This window comes from Talpa occidentalis, unplaced genomic scaffold, assembly GCF_014898055.3.
Source record: "Talpa occidentalis isolate TD23 unplaced genomic scaffold, MPIMG_talOcc4v2.1 talOcc4.3, whole genome shotgun sequence".
NCBI classification, from domain to species: Eukaryota; Metazoa; Chordata; class Mammalia; order Eulipotyphla; family Talpidae; genus Talpa; species Talpa occidentalis.
Genome location: NW_023603184.1, coordinates 42,035,251 through 42,059,563, shown reverse-complemented (window position 1 = coordinate 42,059,563; position 24,313 = coordinate 42,035,251). Strand labels below are relative to the sequence as shown.

At 38.2% G+C, this 24,313-nt stretch overlaps 1 protein-coding gene across 2 annotated transcripts; it reads left to right on the top strand.

Moving 5' to 3' along the window:
• The first annotated feature begins 52 nt into the window (after positions 1-52).
• CLNS1A (chloride nucleotide-sensitive channel 1A) lies at positions 53-24,313 on the top strand. 2 transcript variants are annotated; one of them, XM_037523029.2, is made up of 7 exons: positions 53-258; positions 6,038-6,174; positions 14,404-14,514; positions 15,425-15,532; positions 16,620-16,793; positions 20,052-20,141; positions 21,959-24,312. In XM_037523029.2, exons 1-6 carry the CDS (start codon positions 134-136, stop codon positions 20,117-20,119), a joined length of 723 nt encoding a protein of 240 aa, XP_037378926.1. In that variant the 5' UTR covers positions 53-133; the 3' UTR covers positions 20,120-20,141; positions 21,959-24,312. The 2 variants fall into 2 exon arrangements, with proteins under 2 accessions (XP_037378926.1, XP_037378925.1); XM_037523028.2 differs by lacking the exon at positions 16,620-16,793 and having other exon boundaries at positions 89-258; positions 21,959-24,313.

Genomic DNA, 24,313 nt, shown 5'->3' with positions numbered 1-24,313 from the left:
GCGCCCAAGTTCCGGTGCGGCCTAGGTTGCTCTTCCGGGGTAACTACAACCACTTCCGGGGCGGGGGCAGGCGAGGCAGGTTTGTCGGGCTGTAGGTGCCTGCCGGCCGCGAGTTTCCAGGCTGCCGGCCGCGATGAGCTTCCTCAAAAGTTTCCCGCCTCCCGGGTCAGCGGAGGGACTCCGGCAGCAGCAGCCGGACACCGAGGCCGTGCTGAACGGGAAGGGCCTCGGCACCGGCACCCTCTACGTCGCCGAAAGGTAGGCGTCCTGTTCGTCAGCGCTGGCCTCCTGCGCGTCGCCTTCCTCCCGCGGGGGGCGCGGGGGCGCGGCGGGGGCCCGGTGGGGGGCGCCCCGCTGGGGGACGCGCGGTTGTTCCAGCGTTCTCGTTTCCGGAGACTTCCTTTCTCTTCGCAGACCGAGTTCTAGTGATTCTGCCTTTCACTTTCGTGTGCCAGAGAGCTGGTCCATGATTGCTGCTGGACTCGAGAGCTCACGGCTTTGCGTTGTCAGGTCCTGAGTCGGGGTCATGGACACGCCCGTCTTGTCCGGTGACAGGGGCGGGAGCTGACGCCCGGGCAGGATGTGGCGGTTCACAGCTGGCGATGAGGGTCTTGAAAGTTTGGTTAAGGATTATTGGTTCTCATCCGTAGGTGTGGTTGGAGAGAGGAGCACCCTCAACCCACGCATGCTGGTGTTATTTCCAGATGGACCTGGCTCACATTTCTCATTTCTGACAGCCGTTTCTCATCGTAGCAATAAAATAGGATTTAGCCTATTTTATTTAGCCTTACGGAGCACTTTTCCCAGTCAAATATAACGTCTTAAATATTGCAATTGTAGAACTGAAGACCACGTTACTTTGACACGTGGTCCCATTCATCAAGCCACCAATAACACGTTGAATCCTTCCTGTCTTTCAGATTTCTTTGACCTCCCCTTCTGCTGCATCGCCTTGGTCTACAGCCAGAAAAAATTCTTTGCTTTTAAGAGCTTATGTGATCACACTGGACCCATACATAAGCCAGGATGGTCTCCCTATCTTACTGTCAGCTGATTTGAATTACACACACAAAGTCCCTTTTTCTATGTAACATGACATATTCATAGACCTGACACTAGGAGATGAAGGGGTGGGGGAGGAGAGTTCTGCCTACCACAGAGTGCCGGACACCAAAAAAAAAAAAAGTAAAGAATGTTTCGCTTAGGGGGGAGCTAAACATTGAAAAACTTAGGCATTTGGTCACCTAAACATTGAAAAGCTTATGCTTTTGGTCAGAACCGGAAATGAGAAATATGTGGATGGGAGGGAGAGCAAGTTTGGAGGAAGGTGCAGGTAATAAGTTGGGGTTTTATATGTGGATAAGTTGGATATCTGTGTGTATATTGGGTACTAAAGATAAAGATTTGGAAATCATTAGTATAAGCGATAGTCTGTACTCGGGAATAGATTGGATACCCCGGAAGAGAAAGAGGGCCAAGAGTAGACCCTTGGAGACAATTAAAGAGGTGTGTTATGAAAGAAAGGACTTGAGAAAAGAGAAGGGAGGAGCAATCAAATATAATAAATTAATCAAACCTAAAAAGTATATATTGGTGATCTTGGTAGAACAGTTTATTTTAACTGATGAAGAGTGGAGCACAGAACCCCTTTTCCATGGTTTCTCTGTATAACATCTCCTTTTTGGGGAAGGTCTTTATTTTTTCATTTTGAGAAATTGTGAATCCAGAGAAAGTTGCAAGTGTTGTTAAATACCTATAGCCTCTTCACAAAGATTCCTAATTGCTAACATTTTGCTGCCTTAATATAGTTCTCTTTTTTCTAAGCTATTTTACAGTTGTGAGACATGTTATCACTTCATCTGTAAATACTTTAGTACTTCTAAACAGGCATTTTTATAATTACAATACAAATACTCAAGAAGTACAAACTTCTTTTAAATTGTAATCTGGGGGCCTCCCTAGTGGCCCAGGGGCTAAAGACAGCGCTGTGAAATTCTCACCAGCCACTGCAGCATGAGTTCAATCTCCCGCCGGCCAGGGAGCCAACTCACATGGCTCAGCAGTTCTCTCTTGTCTCCCCGCTGCTCCCCTCAGCAGTGTATTTCAGTTGATCGGCCTGTTCTGCTCCCCACTCTCTCTGGTGAGTCCTTTCACCCCCGTGCCTCTGGCCTACGCCCCAATATAAATAAATAAATCGTAAAAAAAAAACCCACCTAAAAAGCTTTAAAAAAATAAATTATCTGTGTAAAGTTATTTCATCTTTTCACTAACACATCTCTTACCTTCTATAAGAAAACATTTTTTGTAAAATATACAAAAAAAGAATGTATGGCTAAAAGAACTATAACTAGCACCTCTATCCACCATCCAGCTTAAAAGTAGAATATTAACAGTACTTTATTCTTTTTTTTAAAGATTTTTTTATTTATGCATACAAGAACTGGGTGTAGGCCAGACATGCAGAGGGTGAGAGTATTCACCAAAGACAGAGTTGGGAGCAGAACAGGCAGATTTAGTGAAATACACTGCTGAGGGGAGCAGTGGGCGCGGCAGGAGAGGTCTGCTGTGCCATGTGGGTTAGCTCCCTGGCCATGGATTGAACTTGTGCTGCAGTGGCTGCGGATCTCTTGATAGTGCTCTCTTTAATCCCTTCGCCACCAGGGAGACCCTGTTAACAGTACTTTGGTGCCTCTGTTCATCTCTTTATTCACTGGTAATTTGACTTCATTGGTCTATTTGCCCTTTTTGTTAATTTCTATCTAGCATTTCCAAGTCTTGGGAGAATCAAGGTCTCAACAAACTGGAAAGACTTCCTAGAAGATGTAATAAATGCGGATTAGCAGTTAGCCAGGTGAATGAAATGGGGTAAAGGGGAAGCATTCCAATTAGAAGAAAAAAGAGGCTGCTAGGCAAGGGTGAGAAACAGTACTATGCCAGCGTGTGTGTGTGTGTGTGTAACACACATGTACATGTGTGTGTATATATATGTATGTATATGTATATGTATGTATATATGTAAAACACAGTGTAGTAGTTCTTAATCTGAGTGGATGAAAGAGAAGGAGAGAGCCACATTCATGAACTTGGCTTATAGGGGAAACTGGCCTTGGGGAAACTTTTAGGATTTTAGTCAGAGGGACAGAGTTCAATTTGATATGGGGTAGTTTCTACTGAGAGATCTAGAACTCGCATACCTATTTTCAGAGGCTGGTTATCATTGGAAGTTGACTTTTCATATAAGGAAGGAAATAGACATGAATCATTAAAATATATCAGTTGCTAGAAGTAAAATAAAATAGGTAATTTAAATTTATATAAGTAATGCTTTCTTGTATCTTATTCCAAAATTAATTTTAAGCCAAATAATTAAACCAACCCAAATTCACAACTCCTCTTACCTTCCTATCATCCTGCCAGTGCCTTCATTCCAATCCAGGAATAAAAGACACATTTCTCTGCGTGCTTACTCGATTTGTAATTCTTGTTTTTCCCTCTTGGAACTTGGTTTCTTTGGCACTAGTAATAGTTAATTAGGTTTTTTGGTTTTGCTTACTCAATTTGTAATTCTTGTTTTTCCCTCTTGTAACTTGCTTTCTTTGGCACTAGTAATAGTTAATTAGGTTTTTTGGTTTTCTAAACATATAAAAAAAGAATAAATAAAAATCAGAACTTGATCATAGTAAATGTTACCATTCAGTGTAACTTGCCTTCTGTTTTGTAGAATAATAATGCATTTCCATGTATAAAAGCTCTCCATAGGAAATGCAGCATTTGTACTCTGCCAGCAGTAAGGAACTACACAGCAATTATTATGTACTTTTAAAAGTGAAGGCCATAATTTAATGGGCACTGAGTCTATGTTTATATTTCAGTTTTTCCATCTCTTAATTGAAACATTAAAGAGCATTTTGTGGCTTTGGATATTTGAAATATGTGGGATACCCAAATTTGGAATGCTCCTTTTTGAATTGTTATGATGCCAGGGGCTTTTTGAGGTGAGAAAAAGGATTTTATTTGCTTAAAATAATAAAATTTTAATAAGGGATTGATGATACTTCTGTGACGAGTACTATTTCATCTTCATATTGAGGGGAAAGCAGTTGGCAGGAATGGCACATAGAGTACACATAATCTAGTTTATAGTAAAAATCTGGTCCTTTGGAACCAATGGGATGAGTCATTCCAGAAAATCATTTCTGATCTTCTACCACTTTAAGACTCCCAGAATTTTTCTTTTTTCCTTCTTTAAAGATTTGTTTATGCATACAAGAATGGGGGTACAGGCCAGAGTGCGGGGGGTGGGTGGGATGAGAGGATTCACTAGAGACAGAGTGGGGAATAGAACAGGCAGACTGACTGAAACACACTGCTGAGGGGAGCAGCGGGCGAGTCAGGAGAGGTCTGCTGGGCCTTGTGGCTTGTTCCCTGGCTGAGGATCGAACTCGTGCTGCAGAGTCTGTGGTTAGCTTCATAGGTTGCGTCTTAACCCTTGCGCCACCAGGGAAGCCCAGAATTTTTCTTTTTTAAGTACCATTTTGAATGGAAAACTTTCCAAATGCCAGTGCATATTTTCTTGCTTTGCTTTTTTAAAAGTGTACAATTCATTATTTTTTTTTAGTATGTTTACAGACTTGTATAATTTTCACCGCAATCCAATTCTGCCTTTGCTTTTGATAAGTAAGGGGCAGGTGTTACACATTTGTATTGTGCTGTTAGACTTGATTTCCTTCTGGCTAACTGAGGTGTAAAGTTTAACCTCTCCTTACTTTGAGTATGAGTGATCTCAGATTGTTACACTGTTTTTGTTCCTGTACAAGGGAGACATAGGTTCTATTGTTTTTGGTTTTGCTTGGTTAGAATTTAGTCAGACTGGCTTGTTAAAATTGTTTAGAAAATAGAATGATACAGGGGTCATGTTGCAATAGTTTTAATAAGCACTATTGAGATAATTCACAGGCATACAGTTGCCTATTTGAATTGTTCAGTTACATGGTTTTTTAGTCTTATAGAATTGTGCAGCCATCACCACAATTTTAGAATATATTCATCAGCTCCCCCTCCCAAAGAAACCTGTCACCATTAGCATTTACACTTTTCCTCTGGCCCTAAGCAACCACTATATATTACATTAACTTTATTGCATTAACATCTCTTTGTGACTTCTTAAGGGTCTTTTGCTACTTTTTTCCCCTGCTGCTTTTTTTTTTTTTTCAGTTCTAGGTGGGTGAACTATAAAAAAAATTAACCACCCCTACTTAAAACTCAACTTGCTGATCTGATGATATATTTTCTTTGTTAAAGCAATAAAATATTTGGATTTGACAACTGAGAGAATACTAGACATTGCTTATCTGTGACTTTCTCTTAAAGCTGCAGAATAAATGAAACGCTTCATAGAGGGTATCTTTTGATGTGATGATTATTTTCCAACTTAAGAGTATGATTTTATGTGTATACCATTTAACATAGAATTAGTGGGAAAATTTGTTTACTTCCCAAGTGCTTGTCGCATACTTAGATGCTGAATACTATACTATGGTTTTGAAGAAGGAACATGACAGATTCTTTTATCAGGAACCTTATATCTTGTCAGGGTACATAGATTCATTATCATAGACCTAAGTGCTAAATGGAGCATAAAAAGAAAAGATCATTATGTAGTGGACTAATTGGAGAGAGGACTCAGAGAAAAACTAGAACTTAACCAGATGAAGAGGTTTGGCAAAAGTAAAGCTAAGCATCTTTATCTGGGGACATTCCAAATAAGAGCAAGCATACAATAGGCATAGATAATCACACACATGACTTAAGAAAAATTGTGTTTCAGATTTATTTGCATTTTTGGCTAGGGGAAAAAACACTATAACAGAATTGGTTAAATTCAATTCCTGCTGCTGAGTTTTCTTATTTTAGGGGTATTCTAAACAGTAAACTCAAATTTATTCTCTGTATAAGCATGTCCATGATGAACTTTTATAAACATCATGGTATTTAATTAAGATTTAATTTCTTAATCTACTTAAAACATGTTTTTCAGCCGCCTGTCTTGGTTAGATGGCTCTGGATTAGGATTCTCACTGGAATATCCCACCATTAGTTTGCATGCTGTGTCCAGAGACCTAAATGCCTATCCACGAGAACACTTGTATGTTATGGTAAATGCCAAATTTGGAGGTATGTATGGGGTATTTTAATCTTGAGCTTCCTTTGGTAGTGTATTTTAAAAAGTAGTCTTTGGTAATAATTGATGTAATGTTCAAGCCATTGACCTACTTTGGGTAATAGTTTATTAAGCAAGATTTCGACAGAGTAAAAAATTGGAATACTGCCTTTTTCTATATATTTGTACTTTGTTACTGTGGATTTATATTTCTAACCTCTCCTTTTTTAATTTTAATTTATTGACTTGATTTTTCTATTTATTTAGTTGAGGTGACATTGGTTTACAACATTGTATGTAATTCGGAGGCGTAAATAGCATCACATCTCACTCATATGCACGTCACCATACCACATCTACCAGCAGGGCACCCACAGTCTTCCGCCATGTTCTCTTATGCCCTTTCCCCATTTTGTTCTCCCCACATCCCCTTCCCATTTTGTAGCCTCGATTCTATAATCAGATTTCTAGGGTTTGTTATTGGTTTGGTTTTGTCTGACTCGTTTTATTTCTCTGTATTCCATATGAAAGTGAAACCATCTAGTATTTGTCTTTCTCCTCTGACTTATTTCATGTATTGTTATTCCCTGCAGTCCCATTCATGTTTCAATTTTTTTTTTAATAGCTAAGTGGTATTCCATTGTGTATATATGCCACATCTTCATTTACTCATTGTCCTTTGACTACTTAGGTTGTTTCCAAACTTGGCTGTTGTAACTAGTGCTGTGCTGCAGTGAACATAGAAGTGCATATATCCCTTCAAATTGTGTTTTCACATTTTTTGGATAGATACTTAGGAGTGGAATTGCTAGATCATATGGTAGATGTACTTTTAATATTTTGAGAACCCACCATACTGATTTCCATAGGGGCTGGACCCAGTCTACATTCTCCACATCCTCTCCAACACCTGTTTCTGTCTTTTTTTAAAAGATTTATTTTTTTATGCATATAAGAACTGGGGTACAGGCCAGAGGTGTGGGGGGGGGGGTTAGAGAATTCCCCAGAAACAGAATGGGGAACAGAACAGGCAGCTCTACTGAAATACACTGCTGAGAGGAGCAGCGGGCGAGGCAGTAGAGGTCTGCTGCACCATGTGGCCATGTGGGTAGCTCCTTGGCCTGGCTTCGAATGCGTGCTGCAGTGGCTGCTTATAGCTTCATAGGTTGCATTTTTTTATATATATATATAGAGGCATGTTTTATTTATTTGTTTGTTTGTTTGTTTGTTTGTTTATACATGCACTGGGTACAGTCAGAAGCGCAGGAGGGTGAGAGAATTCACCAGAGTCAGAGCAGGGAGCAGAACAGGCAGAAGGACCGAAGTACACTGCTGAGGGGAGCAGCGGGCGGCAGGAGGGGTCTGTGCACCATGTGGGACCCTCCTCCAGTGGCCGGGGAGCAGCCAGGGATCGAACCGGCGCCGCAGAGGCCGCAGGCAGCTTCGCAACCCAGCGTTCAACCGCTGCGCCACTGGGGAGGCCCCATAGGTTGCATTTTTAACACCTTGCACCACCAGGGAGGCCTAATGTTTCTGGTCCTTTTGATATTGAGCTATTCTCAATGAAATGGTATTTCATTGTGGTTTTGATTTGCATTTCCATTGCAATAAGTGATTATGAGCACTTTTTTTCATGAGCCCGTTGGCCATCTAAATCTTTTTTGAAGAAGTATCTATTTAGCTCTTCTGCTAAATAGGCTTTTGATTGGGTTGTTGTCTTTTTGTTGAGTTATATGAGTTCTTGAATATCAGCCCCTTGAATACGAAATGGTACTTCTAATTTTTTGGGGGGTAATTTTTATTGGGGTAATACTAGTTTACACTGTATAGATTTCAGATGTACATATTCTCACCTTAGTAACTGTGTATCACATAGCTATTGTTTCTAATAGTTCCATTCAGTGGGCAGAAACTTTTTAGTTTGATGCAGTCTCAGTTGTTTATTTTCACTTTTGTTTCCCTTGCTATTGGAGTTTCCAAAGACATCTCTGAAGCCAATATTGTGGAGTGTTTCGCCTATGATTTCTTCTATGTGTTTTATGGTCTCCATCTTACAGCCAAGTCTTTAATCCATTTTGAGTTTATTTTTATGTGTGGTATGAGATAAAGGTCTAGTTCATTCGATTGCATGTTGCTCTCTACTTTTCCCAGCATCATTTATTGAAGACTTTTCTATACTTGTGGCTCCTTTGTTATATATTAACTGTCAAAAAAAAAATGTGGGTTTATTTCTGGGCTCTCGGTTTTATTTCCCCACCATAGTGTTTTGAAACTAACTTTCTGGTAATGTGATACACTGTTCTTTTTTGGTTGGGATTGTTTTGGCTCTCTGGGGTCTTCTGTGGTTCTATATACATTTCAGTAATGTTTGTTCTGTTTCTTTGAAGAATACTACTGACATTTTCATAGGGACTGCAGTGGATTTGTATATTGCTTTGGGTAAGATAGCCATTTCACAATGTCTTAGAGTTTTCATTGTACAAGTCTTTCACCCCCTTTGTTAGATTTTTTCTAGGTACTTAATTCTTGATGTGATAAGAAATAGGACTTTCTAAAATTTTCTTTTTCTTCTAGTTCACTTTTTGCATGTAGGAATGCAACCAATTTTTGTGTTTTGATTTGGTAGCCTACTACTTTTCTGATCTATTGTTTCTAATTGATTTTTAGTGGAATCTTTAGGATTTTCTGTGTATATTAAGTCATCTGCAACTAGTGATAGTTTTACTTCTTTCTCAATTTGGATTTCTTTTATATCTTTCTCTTACCTAATTGTTCTCTCTAGGACTTAGAATACTGTATTTAATAGTAGTGGGGAAAGTAGACATCTTTGTTTTGTACCTGATCTTAGAGGCAAAGCTTTCAGTTTTTCATTATTGATTATGGTGTTAGCTGTGACTTCGTTATATATGGCTTTTATTATGTTGAGGTATGTTCCTCTTATTCCCATTTTTGGGGAGGTTTTCTTTTTGTCATAAATGGATGTTGAGTCTTGTCAATTTTTTTTTACTTAATCATGATTTTTAGCTTTCCTTTTGTTGATGTTTGTTATTTAACAATTGTTAGACGTTGAACCATCCAGTATCTCTGCAATAAATTCTACCTGTTGTTGAATTTGGTTTGCTAAGATTTTATTGAGGACTTTTTTTTTTAAAGATTTATTTATTTATGCATACAAGAGCTGGGGTACAGGCCAGAGGTGTGGGGGGTGAGAGAATTCACCCGAGTGGGGAACAGAATAGGCAGATCGACTGAAATACACTGCTGAGGGGAGCAGTGGGCGAGTCAGGAGAGGTCTGCTATTCCATGTGGGTAGCTCCCTGGCCGGCTGGAAGATCAAACTCGTGCTGCAGTGTCTGTGGATAGCATCATAGGTTACGTCTTAATCCCTTGCGCCACCAGGGAGGCCCTTTATTGAGGACTTTTGCATCTTATGTTCATCAGGGATATAGGTCTGTATTTTCTTTTTTGTTGTGTCTGTCTGCTTTTGATGTCATGGTAATATATGTTTCATAAAATATGTTTTGAAAGTATTCCCTCTTCCTGAATTTTTGGGAAGAATTTGAGGATAGGTTTTAGTTTGTTGTTGGAGATTTGGTAATGCTCATTAGTAGTAGTGAAACCCCTGGTCCTGGGCTTTGTTTCTTGGGAGATTTTTGATTACTGTTTCAATTTCCTTTCTTATAATTAGTTTATTCAGGTTCTCTATTTCTTTTTGATTCAGTCAGGGAAGATTGTATGCTTCTAAGAATTTCTCTATTTTTTCCAGGTTATACAATTTATTGGCATAAAGACATTCATAGTAGTTTCTTATGATCCTCTGTATTTCTGCAATGTGACTTCTCTTTCATATCTGATTATATTTATTGGTATTTTCTCCCTTTTTTTTTCTTTGTGATCCTAGTTAGTTTTATATGTGTTTCAAACAACCAATTTTGAGATCCATTGATCTTTTGGGCTTTCTATTGTATTTATTGCTACACAAATTTTTATTATTTCTCCTACTGATTATGGTATTTTGTTCTTCTTTTTCTAGTTCCTTAGGTGCAAAGTTAGATCATTTATTTAAGTTCTTTATTGTTTTTGATGTGGGCCTATATTGCTATATTCACCCATGTAATACTGCTTTTCCTGAATCTCATTGGTTCTTTAGATTGTGTATGCATTTTCACTCATTCTCAGTTATCTTTCAATTTCTCCTTGGTTTTCCTCATTAACCTCCTAGTCATTCAGTAGTATATTGCTCAATCTAATTTGATACCATTGTGATCAGAGAAGATACTTGATATGATTTTAGTCTTCATGAATTTATTGACACTTATTTTGTGGTCCAACATGTAGTCTATCCTTGAGAATGTTTCATTTGCATTTCAGAAGAATGTTTACTCAGCTTTTGTGTGACTTGGTGCCCTGTAAGTGTCTATCAAACCCATTTGATCTAATTCCTCACTTTTGGGTATTGTTTCCTTGTTGATTTTCTCTTTAGTTCTTCTGTCCATTCTTTAAGTGGTGTGTTGAAGTTTCCAAGTTGACCTTGTGTTACTGCCAATGTCTGTTTTTAGATTTGTTAATAGTTCTCTTACATATTTTGATGTCCAAATCTGTCATTTGATGTCTTTTTAAACTGGAAGTCTATTTTATCTGATACTAGTATTAATATCATTTAATGACCCCTGCATTTTTGGGGGTCCCATTTGCTTGTAGGATTGTTTTCCAACCATTTACTCTGAGCCCACGTTTATCTTTGAACCTCAGGTCTCCTAGAAGCAGCAGAAAGTTGGGTTTTAGTTTTCAGACCAGCCAGCTGCTCTGTGCCTTTTGATTGGTGGGTTCATCCCATTTACATTTAGAGTGATTATTGATATAGGATGTTTTGCTATAGCCATTTTGTCCTTAGTTTTCTTTTTTTCTTTTTTCAGTTTTTTTGCTGAATTTTCTATTCTTCAGTTTAGATAGGAGAGCTACTTTCAGGATTTCTTGTAGGGGAGGTATATGATTGCAGACTCCTTCAGCTTCTTTTTGTCTGGAAAGGCCTTTATTTCCTCCTCATAGGAAAGAGAGCCCTACAGGATGTAATATTCTTGTCTGATATTGTTTGTCTTTGAGTATCATGGCTGTCATTCCATTCTTTTCCTGCTTGTGGGATTTTTGCTTAGAAGTTCAGTGACAGCCTGATAGTAATATTTTTTTCTAACCAACTTCAGTATTCTTTTTTTGTCTTGAACTCTTGGTAGTATCACTATTATGTGTCTTGGTATATAAGTCTTACTGCATTTGGATAACCAGGTGTTCTTTTAGCTTCATAGACTTGTACACTTAGTTCCTTTCGTTAGTTTGGTAAGTTTTCTGCCATGTTTTCTTTGAATAACTTTCCCTCTGTTTCTCTTTCCTTTCTGGGGAGTTGCCAAAATGTTTCTACATTTTTTTTTAACTTCATATTTCTCTTTCTTCCTTCTAGGTCCTTTGTGCATTAATACCTGTGTGTGTGTGTGTGTGTGTGTGTGTGTGTGTGTGTGTGTAAGAAAATTGAGGTATAGTCCAGAGGTGGGGGCATGGTGATGGTGAGAGGATTCACCAGAGACAGTGTGGAGTTGAACATGAGGATTTACTGAAATACACTGCTAGGGGGAACAGTGGGTAGAATAGGAGAGGTCTGCTGAGCTATGTATGCATTAGCTCCCTGACCTGGGATTGAACTCAGGCCTTAGCAGTGATAGCACTGAGACTTAACCCTTAGTCCACCAGGGAGGCCCCATTAATATCTTGATGGTCACAGATTCTTCCACCACTTTCTCTGAGATTTTGTTTCTCATCTGTTAAACTTTTTACACCTTGACCTTGTTATTTTTTTTATTTAAAACTTGAAAGTTTATTTTCTGCTTACTAATTAATGTCCCCAAATTCATTTTTCTGAATTTTTGGATGTGTCAAACTAATCTTTGATTATCTGAGTTCTTTTGTATCACTTTGATTTCCTTTTCTGTCTTCCATCTCTTTGATTTTCTTCATTATGGCAATATTATTTATTTATTTATTTAAAGAATTGAGTGCAGCAGAGATTGGTAGAACACATTTATTTGTTTGTTTGTTTATTTGTTTATTTATTTATTTATTTTTATGCACGAACTGAGGTACAGGCCAGATGTGCAGGAGGGTGAGAGGATTCACCAGAGACAGAGCGGGGAACAGGCAGACTGACGAAATACACTGCTGAGGGGAGCAGGGAGTGAGACAGGAGAGGTCTGCTTTGACATGTGGGATTCGCGCTGGCCCGCAGGGATTTAACCCGCGCTACAGAGGCTACGGACAGCCTCACAGTGCAGGCGCCACTAGGGAGGCCCTATTATGGCAATTTTAAACTATCCATCTGATAGGGATGTAAAGTCTTCCATGTCCTTGTGAATGGATTCTTGAAAGTTGTCTCTCCTTGCGATGTTATATTCCCTTGAAACCTCAAGGTGCCATGCATTACTTTTTTGTCTGCCTATTTTGCTGCTGTTTAGATTTCCCTAAACCTAAGTGGTGACTTAAGAAGTTGACCTGGGCCTCCCCGGTGGCACAGCAGTTGAGCGCTGGATTGCGAAGCTGCCCGCAGCCTCTGCAGCGCCATTTCGATCCCCGGCCTCCGGGCAAGGGTCCCACATGGCGCGCAGACCTCTCCTGCTGCCTGCTGCTCCCCTCAGCAGTGTACTTCGTCAGTCTGCCTGTTCTGTTCCCCGCTCTGGCGAATTCTCTCACCCTCCTGCGCTTCTGACTGTACCCAGTGCTTGTATAAACAAACAAACAAATAAATAAATCCTAAAAAAAAAAAAAAATGAAGTTGACCTACTTTTACTTGTCCATTAGGTGGTACTGTGGGTTTTTTTAGATTTTAGGTTTTTTTGTTTGTGTGAGCTTCAGTAGATTTGGAGACCTGATTTTGTAGTTCCTGAGTGTAGGGGAGAGGCATGGAGGATTTAGACACTAGTGCAACTGTACCGTGCATGTGTGTTTGGGCAGGATGGCTTTTATTTTTGGCACCGCCAACATCCCTACTCTCTGGGATTCCAGACCTGAGACTGCATTTTGTGCACTGTCAGTGTACTTTGTGAGGTCATGCCAGTACTGCTGAGAGGAGCAGTGGGCGAGATAGGAGAGGTCTGCTTCGCCATGTGGGATTCTCGCCGGCCGGCGGGGATTAAACCTGCACTGCGGAGGCTGCGGACAGCTTCACAGTGTGGCGCTCAACTGCCTGTGCCACCAGGGAGGCCCAATTATCTAGACTTTTAAAGAGAGAAAACTATATCTATATTATTCAAATCTTTTTTGTACCCTCCCCATTTCATTGCCCTATGTTTTTCTCCAGAGTTAAACATCATCCTAAAGATGGTGTGTATCCTTCCTATCTATCTATCCTTTTAGATTAGTGAAAATATATATACCATAATCAGTACAATTGTTTTGTTTTGTTTGTAAGTGGTTTTATGTATCTAAAAAAAGCAATTGACTTTTTCATTAAATTATGCTTTTAAATCTATATTTGATGCATATAAATCATGCTTGTTAATGTTTAGCAGCTATGTATTTATAAAATACAGCTATGTATTTATAAAATACCAGACTACAGGTTACTTCTTTTTCCTTTTTTTTTTTCCTTCTATTTTCACTAGTATATCTGGTACTTTAATGTGTAGACTCCTTGTGTACAGAATATGTACTTAGGTGAGGAATGCTGGGGAGTAGGATATATGCATCTCCATAGTGGTTGTAGCAATTTCCACTTCCACCAACAGCCTAGTTCTCTTTATAAATACTGTATGTTTTTCCTTTTCCACAAACTTGGTTAATTTATTTGTTGGAACAGTTAGTTTTTATGGCCTTAGTTTTCTCATTTGTTGTTTCTCGTGTATCACAGCAGTTGTTTGCAAACTGCTGCTGAATCCTCTGTTTCAAGGTGAAAGATAAAAGAAGCAGATGCCAGTTGAATTATATTTGTTGGACCCTGACTGTATTTTCTTACCCTCACCATAACCTTGTGGGGCTTGAAATTCTTGGGACTCTGAGTGAATAGACCAGAGGGGGACTATCTTTTTTAGTTCTAAAAAAAAAAGTGTCTTTTTTAGCTCTAAAATAACCATGTTTGTACAGTTAAAGTAAAAATTGAACTGCAGTATTTACATATATCAGTAAACACCCTTTAGGAAATTCTTTCAAACTTAAAAAAAAAATAAATTGCATCATTAAAAAATTATTTGTTACTTTTCTAGAAGAATCAAAAGAATCTGTTGTAGATGAAGAAGAGGAAGACAGCGATGATGATGATGATGATGTTGAACCTATTGCTGAATTTAGATTTGTGCCTAGTGATAAGTCAGCATGTGAGTGTCCTGGAATTCATTCATTCTTTATTATGCACCAAACATTCCCCCATTGACACACATATGCTTACCTTTACCCTCATTACTTCCATTCTATTGCTTTTTCTTCACTTTAGCATCTGTAATATTATTGAACACCAGATATCTATGAATATCAGAGATTGTTTATATAGTGAGAGTATGGTAGACATGTTACTTGGTATGTTTTATAAATGGAGGAATCTGGCTATTCTTACTGATTTGATGTGATTGACTCTATTAATGAATAGAATCAAAAGGAGACAAAGCATTTTCAAAGTAGAAGATGTTAGGATCGCTGGAAAGAGCCCTATCAGCTGAGAAGGCCCTCTCCCTAATAATAGCAGTCTAACCAGAACTCTTACATTTTTTCTCAGAAAATCCAGCAAGGCATGAAGAGGTCTTAAAAATATTTTTAAATGACCATTTATTTATTTATTTTAAGATTTATTTTTATTTATGCATACAAGAAGTGGGGTATAGGCCGTTGGTATGGGGGGTGAGAGGATTCACCAGAGACAGAGTTGGGAGCAGAACAGGCGGATTTACTGAAATACACTGATAAAGGGAGCTTTGGGTGAGACAGGAGAGGTCTGCTGTGCCATATGTGGGTTAGCTCCCTGGCTGGGGATTGAATTCATGCTTTTGTGGATAGCGATAGCTTGATAGCATTGAGACTTTACACCCAGCCCCACCAGAGATTCCCTGTGTTATTTTTGTGACGTGCCCATTGCCATCCAGTAATTTTGCGGTTGATCCTAACTGGAATTTGGCAGGTTTTGTAAATATTGTCTACCCATTAAATTTATTTGCACTGATAATTATTTTATTAAATTTTTATTGTGCATTGACCAGAAAAAAATACTAGTTACAGTTTAATTTCTTTGTTCAGTGGAGGCACTGTTTACTGCAATGTGTGAATGCCAAGCTTTGCATCCAGATCCGGAGGACGAAGATTCAGATGATTATGATGGAGAAGAATATGATGTGGAAGCACATGGTTAGTGAAATGGATTTTAAACTTTGTGTGTGTGTGTTCATTTCATTTACTCGAAGTAAGGGCTCGGATTATAGCTCTTTATGTCTCTATAGAGTACCTCTATGGTATGGTTATTAATAAAAGTAAATGGCACAATTCATATCTAAGCCAAAATTATGGACTTTTCAAGCTTCAGATTAAAATTAGAAATTATTAGGGGCAGAAAATGGATAGAGATAAAAAGAAGGAAAGAAAGTGTTACACAGGCAAGTAGGTAATCAGGTGATTCTTTTACGTGAAAGCAGCTGCCTCTAGAGAATGAGCCTCTACCTCCACCACTTGACATGCATCATCCACATCATTATTTAACATATTTCTTCAAGTAAATCACTACCAAAGTCATTTCTTTTTCACAGGGCCATACTTCCTTTATCTAAGAGTATTTTCCCCTTGCCTCCCCAACACAGAATGCAGTCATGAACCTGGTGGAATTGTATAGCTTGAGGTGCATGTCTGTTGTCTTTTTTTCCCTCACTAATCTCCTGTATACCAGTCTGGCTATTCAGTGCCCTTTCTTCCATGTGTCCTCACTTCCTGGCCTGAGATTCTCTTTATATATCTAAATGTGTCATCTAAATTCTCATCTTTGCGGAGATTTTGGAATGGTTTTCATTTTATCCTGTTTGTATATTCCAGAATTTGATTTTTAAAAAGGAGCATGTGTTTTAATCAGGAAAGGCTTATCACTACAAATTAATAGCAAATTACTTTGCACTCACCTGTAAAGTTCCCACTTCTGGATAATGTAAGACTCCCTGACCATAGGAACACCCTGTTTTCCTTCTGGTCCTGTATGTTTGATTCTTTGCTAATTGCTGTTTACTGGTTCATTATCTCTTGGAACTCCTTCTCATCCTAGAGGACAGGGACATTTTCTTTGTATTTCTATCTTCAATAGATGACCTGAATATGCATGTTAAATGAATGTTGAAAAGTGTTTTCCTGGAAGATTGTTTTCACTTACCTTATACTGAATAAGTGCATTACTGATTACTCATCCCTCCCCCCCATTATTTTATAATAGCTTAAAAGCTTTTCATTTGTTTAGAACAAGGGCAGGGGGACATCCCTACATTTTACACCTATGAAGAAGGATTATCCCATTTAACAGCAGAAGGCCAAGCCACATTGGAGAGATTAGAAGGAATGCTTTCTCAGTCTGTAAGCAGCCAGTATAACATGGCTGGAGTCCGGACAGAAGATTCATTAAGGGATTTTGAAGGTAAGTATCTTTCTTTCTCCTCAGTATGAATAGTCAGATGATCATTTGGGCAATAAGAGTAGTTATGAAGAAACATACGTGGAGGTTTTAGAGATTTCAAAACTTTAGAGAAAGCTCAGAATTAACTATTTTTTTCTAAAGATTTAATTATTTATGCATATAAGAACTGGGTACAGGCCAGAGGTGCAGGAGGTGAGAGGACTCACCAGAGACAGACTGGAGAACAGAACAGGCGGATCTACTGAGATGCACTGCTGAGGGGAGCAGCAGGCGAGTCAGGAGAGGTCTGCTGCACCATGTGGGTAGCTCCCTGGCTGGGGATCCCTTGTGCCACCAGGGATGCCCCTCAGAATTAACTATTGGTTGGGTAGCAAATGTAAAATTATATAGAATGGGAATTCTTATGTCATTTTCTTTTTTAAAGATTTATTTACTTATGCTCTTTGCATACAAGAGCTGGGGTACAGGCCGGAGATGCGGGGGGTGAGAGGATTCACCAGAGACAGAGTGGAGAACAGAACAGGCAGACTGGCTGAAATACACTGCTGAGGGGAGCAGCGGGCAAGACAGGAGAGTTCTGCTGCACCATGTGGGTTTAGGCAGAGGCTGTGTTTTTGCTTCATAGTGCGTTGTTTAACCCTTGCGCCACCAGGGAGGCCGCTCTTATGTCATTTTTTAAAGCTTTTTTCCCATACTACAAAAATAGTCTGTGTTCAGTCCGAAATCTTAAGTGGGCATAGAAAAGAAGAAATGAGAATTCAAGTATAATACTGAGAAGATATCTACTATAGATTTTCTCTTGCATATCTTTCTATATTTTTTTTGCTTGCTTGTGTGTGTATGTGTGTTTATTCATATTAATGTTGCCATTTTATTTTCAAATGAATTCCTACATGATTCTGTGCAAAACTAGGATAATTGATTTAAAGGTCTAGAAGCACTTTTGAAACTTGTGTTTTGCTCTCATGACAAACATGTGGACCTAAATGGTGACTTTAAATGTTTCAGTTGTCTCATTTGAAAACTTCTTTGTAAATATTTTTCCCTGTTAGACTGGTTCCTTTTTCTTTGTATCTTCTTTCAGTGAGAATCTTGAAGTATTCTTTTGACTTAGTCTTTACTGTTTGTTTCCTTATCTAGGCAGGCCAGTACTTAGTTCATGGATTTTTTTTTTTAAATGACTTTCATATTTCCCTGGTTTTACTATTGCTATCCTCCTAAGCTTTTTCTTCTCACACTGGATTTACAGTGGTATTTTTTTTTCCTTTATCACTCCTTTTTCCAACTTACTGTGCTATATTGATCTTCCGATAACACGCCAGGTCACCCTTATAAAGCTTGTTCCCTCAGTGATTTCTTGGCACTTACCATGTAAAGTTCAGATTCTTCATTTAGACTCTGAAGAGCCAACTGTGTCTTTGCTCCAAGTGTCTCCAATCTTGTTCCCACTAATCTGAATAAAATACATGGTGTTCTTATGTGCCAGACCCTGATTTAAACACATTGCACAAATTTATTCATTAAATCGTTTCAAAAACCTAATGTGGTAGGTTCTTTTACCGTTGCATCTACCATAGATTATGATCCCCGTTTTACAAATGAAAACTGAATCCACAGAAGGTCATATAACATGTTTGAGAACAAATAGCTAATAAGTGGTGAGAGGATTAAATTTAAGCTATGAGGCAAAAATAATCTTCCAGGTATTATTATAAGCTCCTCTTGCATTTTACATGTAATTATTATGTATAGTATTCTCCATTGCTACAGAGTCTTAAAATTTCTAATTTTTAGTGCTAGAATAGTTTTTCTTCTATTGGTAAATTTCAGTTTCTCTCATAATGCTGTGATCAATAACTCCTTGAAGTTGTTTAGATACTCTCCATTTTAAGCTCTAATGATGAACCTCCGACATGGGCTTTATAGAAGATGACTCAGATTATTTCTAGTGCTCTACTAAATTTTTGGCTGGAAGAATTGAAGATATTTCCTTAATACAGTGGTTGACTGTATTTTAAGAATTTGTAAAATTCTTTTTAAAACTTTTTTTATAAAGATTTATTTATTTTATGCATCCCAGAACAGTGGTATAGACCAGAGGTGCAGGGGGTGAGAGGATTCACCAGAGACAGAGTAGGGAACAGAACAGGCAGACTGACTGAAATACACTGCTGAGGGGAGCAGCGGGCGGGAGAGGAGAGGTCTGCTGTGCCATGTGGGTAGCTCCCAGGCTGGGCAGGGATCAAACTCGTGCTGCAGAGGCAGCAGATAGCTTCACAGTGCTGTGCCACCAGGGAGGCCCAAAATTTGTAAAATTCTGAAAACAAAAATTGTATACATTTAAAATGTATAACATGTCTTGATATATTGATACATAGTAAAATGATTAGAATGATTAGTCAAGCTAATTAACAAATCCCATTTCCTCACATAGGTATGTTTCATTGTGTGTGTGGTTAGAATACATGTGTGTGTGGTTACTAATACCTTAGTAAATTTTGAACATTTTGTCATTTACCACCACCAAGTAACATTTCAAAGCTGTGTGCTTGTTTATGTAAGAGGTATATATTGAGCCTCTGTGCCAGACAGAACACAACAGTGCATGAGAAAGTCACTGTCTTCATATCAATGGCAGTTCTAGTAGAGAAAGAGAAATTAGTTACAGTACATTGTGCTACAGTACTGAGGTAGAGGGGAAGCTTGAGAAGCTGTGGCATCAGAGGCTGGGTCCTTTACCCAATCTGGTAGTCAGGGAAAAATTCAACCTTCACAGAGTAATTGACAGAGCCAAGATTTGAAAGGTGAGTAAGAGTGACCCAGGTGAGGGGTAATTGCATACAGGTTGGGGAGAGAAGCAGGTAGAGGATCAGCCATGTGCAGAGATTCAAGAGACCATACACCTTTAGGGATCTGAACATAGTTCATTATGTTTGGAACTGGGTATGAAGGGTAGTTATTACAGCAGCTGGTGGTACAGTGAACAGCTAACTGATAACTGCATTTGAAAGTTCCTATGTAATGTTCTTTAGTATTAAAGTTGAAAAGTAAAATGTATAAATTAATTTTAACTTGGTCTAAATCTACAAATAGCATTTCCTTTGTCAGTTTGTTCCTTGATAATTTGATTTTCAAAAGTGAAAGAAGTAGCAGTTTTTACCAACAGGGGGCACTAACTTCTTTCTAAGTGGAAATAAAAGTTCAGTTTAGCTTTCTGATGTACTTAGTAGATTGCTCAGCTGTTCATTTTTCCTTCAGATGGAATGGAGGTAGATTCTGCACCAACAGTTGCTGGACAGTTTGAGGATGCAGATGTTGACCACTGAAAATGAGTTATGCTGCTTTGAGGTGAGGTGTTTATTTTCTTTCTTGTCACTAAACATGAAAATAATGTGAAATGACTTTTATTTTCATAAGTCAGGAGACCTCTATATAATTAGCAGTTTAGAAATGTTATAAATTTCTGAAATTAAAGTTAGGTGATTTTTTTTCTTCCCCCCTAAGAAATCAGAGTTTGCAAACATGGTGGTTTTTGGGTTAATATTTATTGAATATTTACTCAATAAATACTGCGCTAAGCATTGTGAGTATAATAAGACGTAGCTATCATTAATGAAATGAAGAGAATGATTTTAGTCTTTTAATCAGAAACAGAGGCCTCCTTAGTTGACTCAGGTGGGAGCAGCAGAATCTGAATCATGTCCTGGTCTGCTTTGAGTCATCTTTTCACTTGTGATGTTTGAAGCTTTAACATGTTCTCCAAAAAGCATGAAGCAGAGATGCAGTTTTTATCTAAGTTCTTAATTTTATTAAAGCTCATAGTGATAGCATGGCAAGATTTATGTGTTTTGTCTTGACTCTTTTACCATTATCATTCATGCAGGTAGATTGTGAAATCCCTCATCATTCAAAGTTGCATTTACCTCCTGAATTACTGCATATAATATTGTTTCTTACACTAACCATGAATTGTGATAATGGATCTCTGCTTTCTTCTCAGATTCTGCCTGTGGAAATAGTAGAAAGTAATCTCTTAGAGTTCTGCGATTTATATCTCTTTCTTTAAATACTTAATATTTACTCACAACATCAACTTCTGTCATGGGAGCCATATGTAAAGTCAATAATGTCTCCATTGTAATTAGCTAAACTCACGGTGTTTGCATATCACTAAAGCTCTACTAGTTTTAATTTTCAGATCTCACAGTTCCAGATGTCAGTACTTCATAGGAAATCTTTTGGTACCAATTTAAATCTTACTTCCTTATTTCTCATATTCATATCATGTTCTTCATTGGCTTTTGATTCTTTCAGTTGAGTGATACTTAATAACTTTTATTGAAACTGGAAAACATGTTTTGATCTTCTGGCTTTCACAATATTTTTGAAAAATGCTGTTCAGAGAACACAGTCACTCTATTAATTAGTATTATGGGAAACTCATTTCGTATGTCACTAATGGTTATACAAATGGGATATTAACTGCAGTTCCTTGGTGGGAATTCTTAGGACTCTTGTAATGTAATTTTACGGTGAGATAACTATGAAATAGTCACAGACATTCTAATGAGCTGAAGATTTTCTATTCTATTTTGTTACCACTCAAGGTATTTTATTCATAAATTTTATATAAATTCTTCATCTGGATAATTGATCTGCATTCCAAGCAATGTCTGTAAACTTTTAATCACTTAAAATTGTATTTTCCTTTAAAAAATAGCAGGAATAATTAGAATGTTTATGCAACCACTAGAAAGCTCAAGACAGTGGAACTAGGACACCTCAGTGCCTGGTGTTTACCATGGTGGCATGTTGAAAAGAGTATGGAGCTTGGGACAAAATAACTTTGGGTTCAAATCCCAGCTTTTCTACTAACAAGCGTTAAAATCTGAGACAAAATTATTATCTTAATAGGATGAGACGAGGTAAAAGGGAAGGCATGAAAGAATCAGTACTCTGCCATGTACTGTACCCGTGTCTTTGGACAGGGCACATAACTTATCTGTGCTCAATTTCCTCATCTATAAATGGGGGTAATAATAAGTACATGCCAAGACTGTTGCAAAGACTGAGCTATAACCTATCTAAGTCCCCTAGCACTTTTTGCTAGGCATTCTATAAATTATGGCCATGATTATAAGCACTGTCAACCTTTTGTCTTTCAGATTCTGCTTGTAACTGTAGGAGAGAACTTGGTGCCTCTTCCTCTGTGGAGTGGGTATTGATGAAAGGCTTTTCCCTTCTCCAAAACTCATCTGAACCAGTTCTTTCTTGAGACAGACCATATACTGAGACAACAAGTTGTCACCAGCAGAAGAAATTATGACCTTTATTAACAAAGGTGAATTAACTTAACCAAGAGGGTATTTGTAGTTTATTGTTCCCTAAAACTTTCTATGTCTAGGTACCCTCTGAATAGCCCTATAGTTCTTACCTTTACTGTATGCATCTTCTGTAACAGCAGGCCTACACGGTGAAATGTCTAATAGTTTGGGGGTATAGATAGATTGGAAGGGAAAGAGAGAGGCTGAATCTAAGTTATACATACTATTTAGGGCCTAAGCATACCTTGACCTCTTGCAAAAGAAAGATAAAGAGATCTCAAGAGAAATCTTAGCCTCTGCTCATTATCCAAGGGTTAAGGGTCTTTTTACTAGTTTGGGATCCAGATTAATTCATTCAGTCATCTCTAGATAGCCTCCTTGGAAACATCCCAGCGACACATACTACACTAACACAAGTGCTTTTGCTGCTTTCACCATGTTTCGTCAGTCTGTTCTAACATCTTAGGTTATATCCTTTAATTTCCAACCTCTTAGGTCAGTTTCTTTAACAGAACAATGAAATTGCAAAGAAGTCCTCCAAGTACTTCAGATAATTGTTTCATCTTTGTAATAGCTTAACAAATAAATCTAGGTTTTCTATATTATTGTGTTCTCATTCTTGACTAAAACCATTAATGAAAAAAGTTTTTTTTGAATGCTGGCAAAAAATGAGAATCTTATTCATCTTATTTTATTCAACTTTGTTGAGAACATCAACATAAAATGAATAAGAAAATACGTAGTCAGAACTTATTTAGTAGGGCAAGGATTTAACACATTCCAGGGAATTTCTGCTTCCATCTGGATCAGGAGTAATTTCTTTTTTTTTAAGATTTATTTATTTATACAAGCACTGGGTACAGTCAGAAGCACGGGAGGGTGAGAGAATTCACCAGAGTCAGAGCAGAGAGCAGAGTAGGCAGACTGACACAGTACACTGCTGAGGGGAGCAGCGGATGGCAGGAGAGGTCTGCGCGCCATGTGGGACCCTTACCCGGCGGCCGGGGATCGAACCGGCGCTGCACAGGCTGTGGGCAGCTTTGCAATCCAGTGCTCAATTGCTGCACCACTGGGGAGGCCCAGGGTTAATTTCTTAAAACATACTTATCAATTCTTAGTTTTCCATTTTTACAGATACCTGAGCATTTACAGGCTGATCTGTAACTACAGATTTGTGCTTGGATTTGGATAACATTATATGACCTTAAAAGTAAAGTTAGGAAAGCTATTCAGAATCTCTTGACTTTTAGCAACTAAGCTTTAGTTTATTGCTACTAAGCTAATGTTTCAGTATTCCCACTTGGTTTCCTCATCATGCATGGTAGACTAAAAAAAATTAATTTACCTATTTCTGAACAGACTCAGAAATACTGAATTGATTACGATGGACAAATATGAAAGGGTCAGTGGACATGGAAACTGAAATTTTCCAAGACCACCTCTGTACCAGTGACTGTCCTGGGTTCTTTTACATACTTCATGCATGTACTATTCTTAACTCTCTTAGGAGTATAGGTGCTTTTATTACCCTCCTTCAGAATAAGGAAACTGAGCTACAGAGAGAGCTAACTCTCAAGAGCTATCTCTTGAAGTTATATAGGTAGTGAGCCAAGATTTTTAAGCCTATACCCTAAACCACATTGCCTTACTATATACCAGCACCTGAGAGTAAGCAAATTCTCTCTTTCCTGGTTGGTTGGTTTGTTTTTTTAATATATTTTGTCAGTCATTTATGTAACGATAATTTTGGGACTAGTTTCACACCTCCATATATGCATATGCTTCACTCACCTTCTACCAAAACTCCAGTGTCAATATCTGTCCCCTTCTATAACCTATCCCTCTTCCCTCTCCCCTAGTCCCTCTTGTAACCAGTATATTTTTCAGTGTCTAAGAATTTTCCAATCTGTGCTTTGTTAGTTTTTCTTGGCTGTTTATGTGCAACAAATGTGTGAGGCCATCTGGTAAGCTGTCTTTGACTTTCTGACTTATTTCACCTAGCATAATCACCTCAAGATCCATTCCTGTTTTCCTTTGAAAAGGCACTATTTCATTGTTAATAGCTATGTAGTATTCCATTGAGTATATTTTCCACATATTCTTTATCCTGTCATTGGCCATTTATGTTGGTTCCCTGACTTGGCTATTGTAAATAAACTGCTGTAAACAAAGGAATGCAAAATCTTTTTGTATTAG

Excerpts from the sequence above, each read along its gene's own strand:
- CLNS1A (XM_037523029.2), top strand. The coding sequence starts at position 134 with ATGAGCTTCCTCAAAAGTTTCCCGCCTCCCGGGTCAGCGGAGGGACTC. Across the intron at positions 259-6,037 it reads ACCCTCTACGTCGCCGAAAG|CCGCCTGTCTTGGTTAGATG; the intron begins GTAGGCGTCCTG and ends CATGTTTTTCAG. Across the intron at positions 15,533-16,619 it reads ATATGATGTGGAAGCACATG|AACAAGGGCAGGGGGACATC; the intron begins GTTAGTGAAATG and ends TCATTTGTTTAG.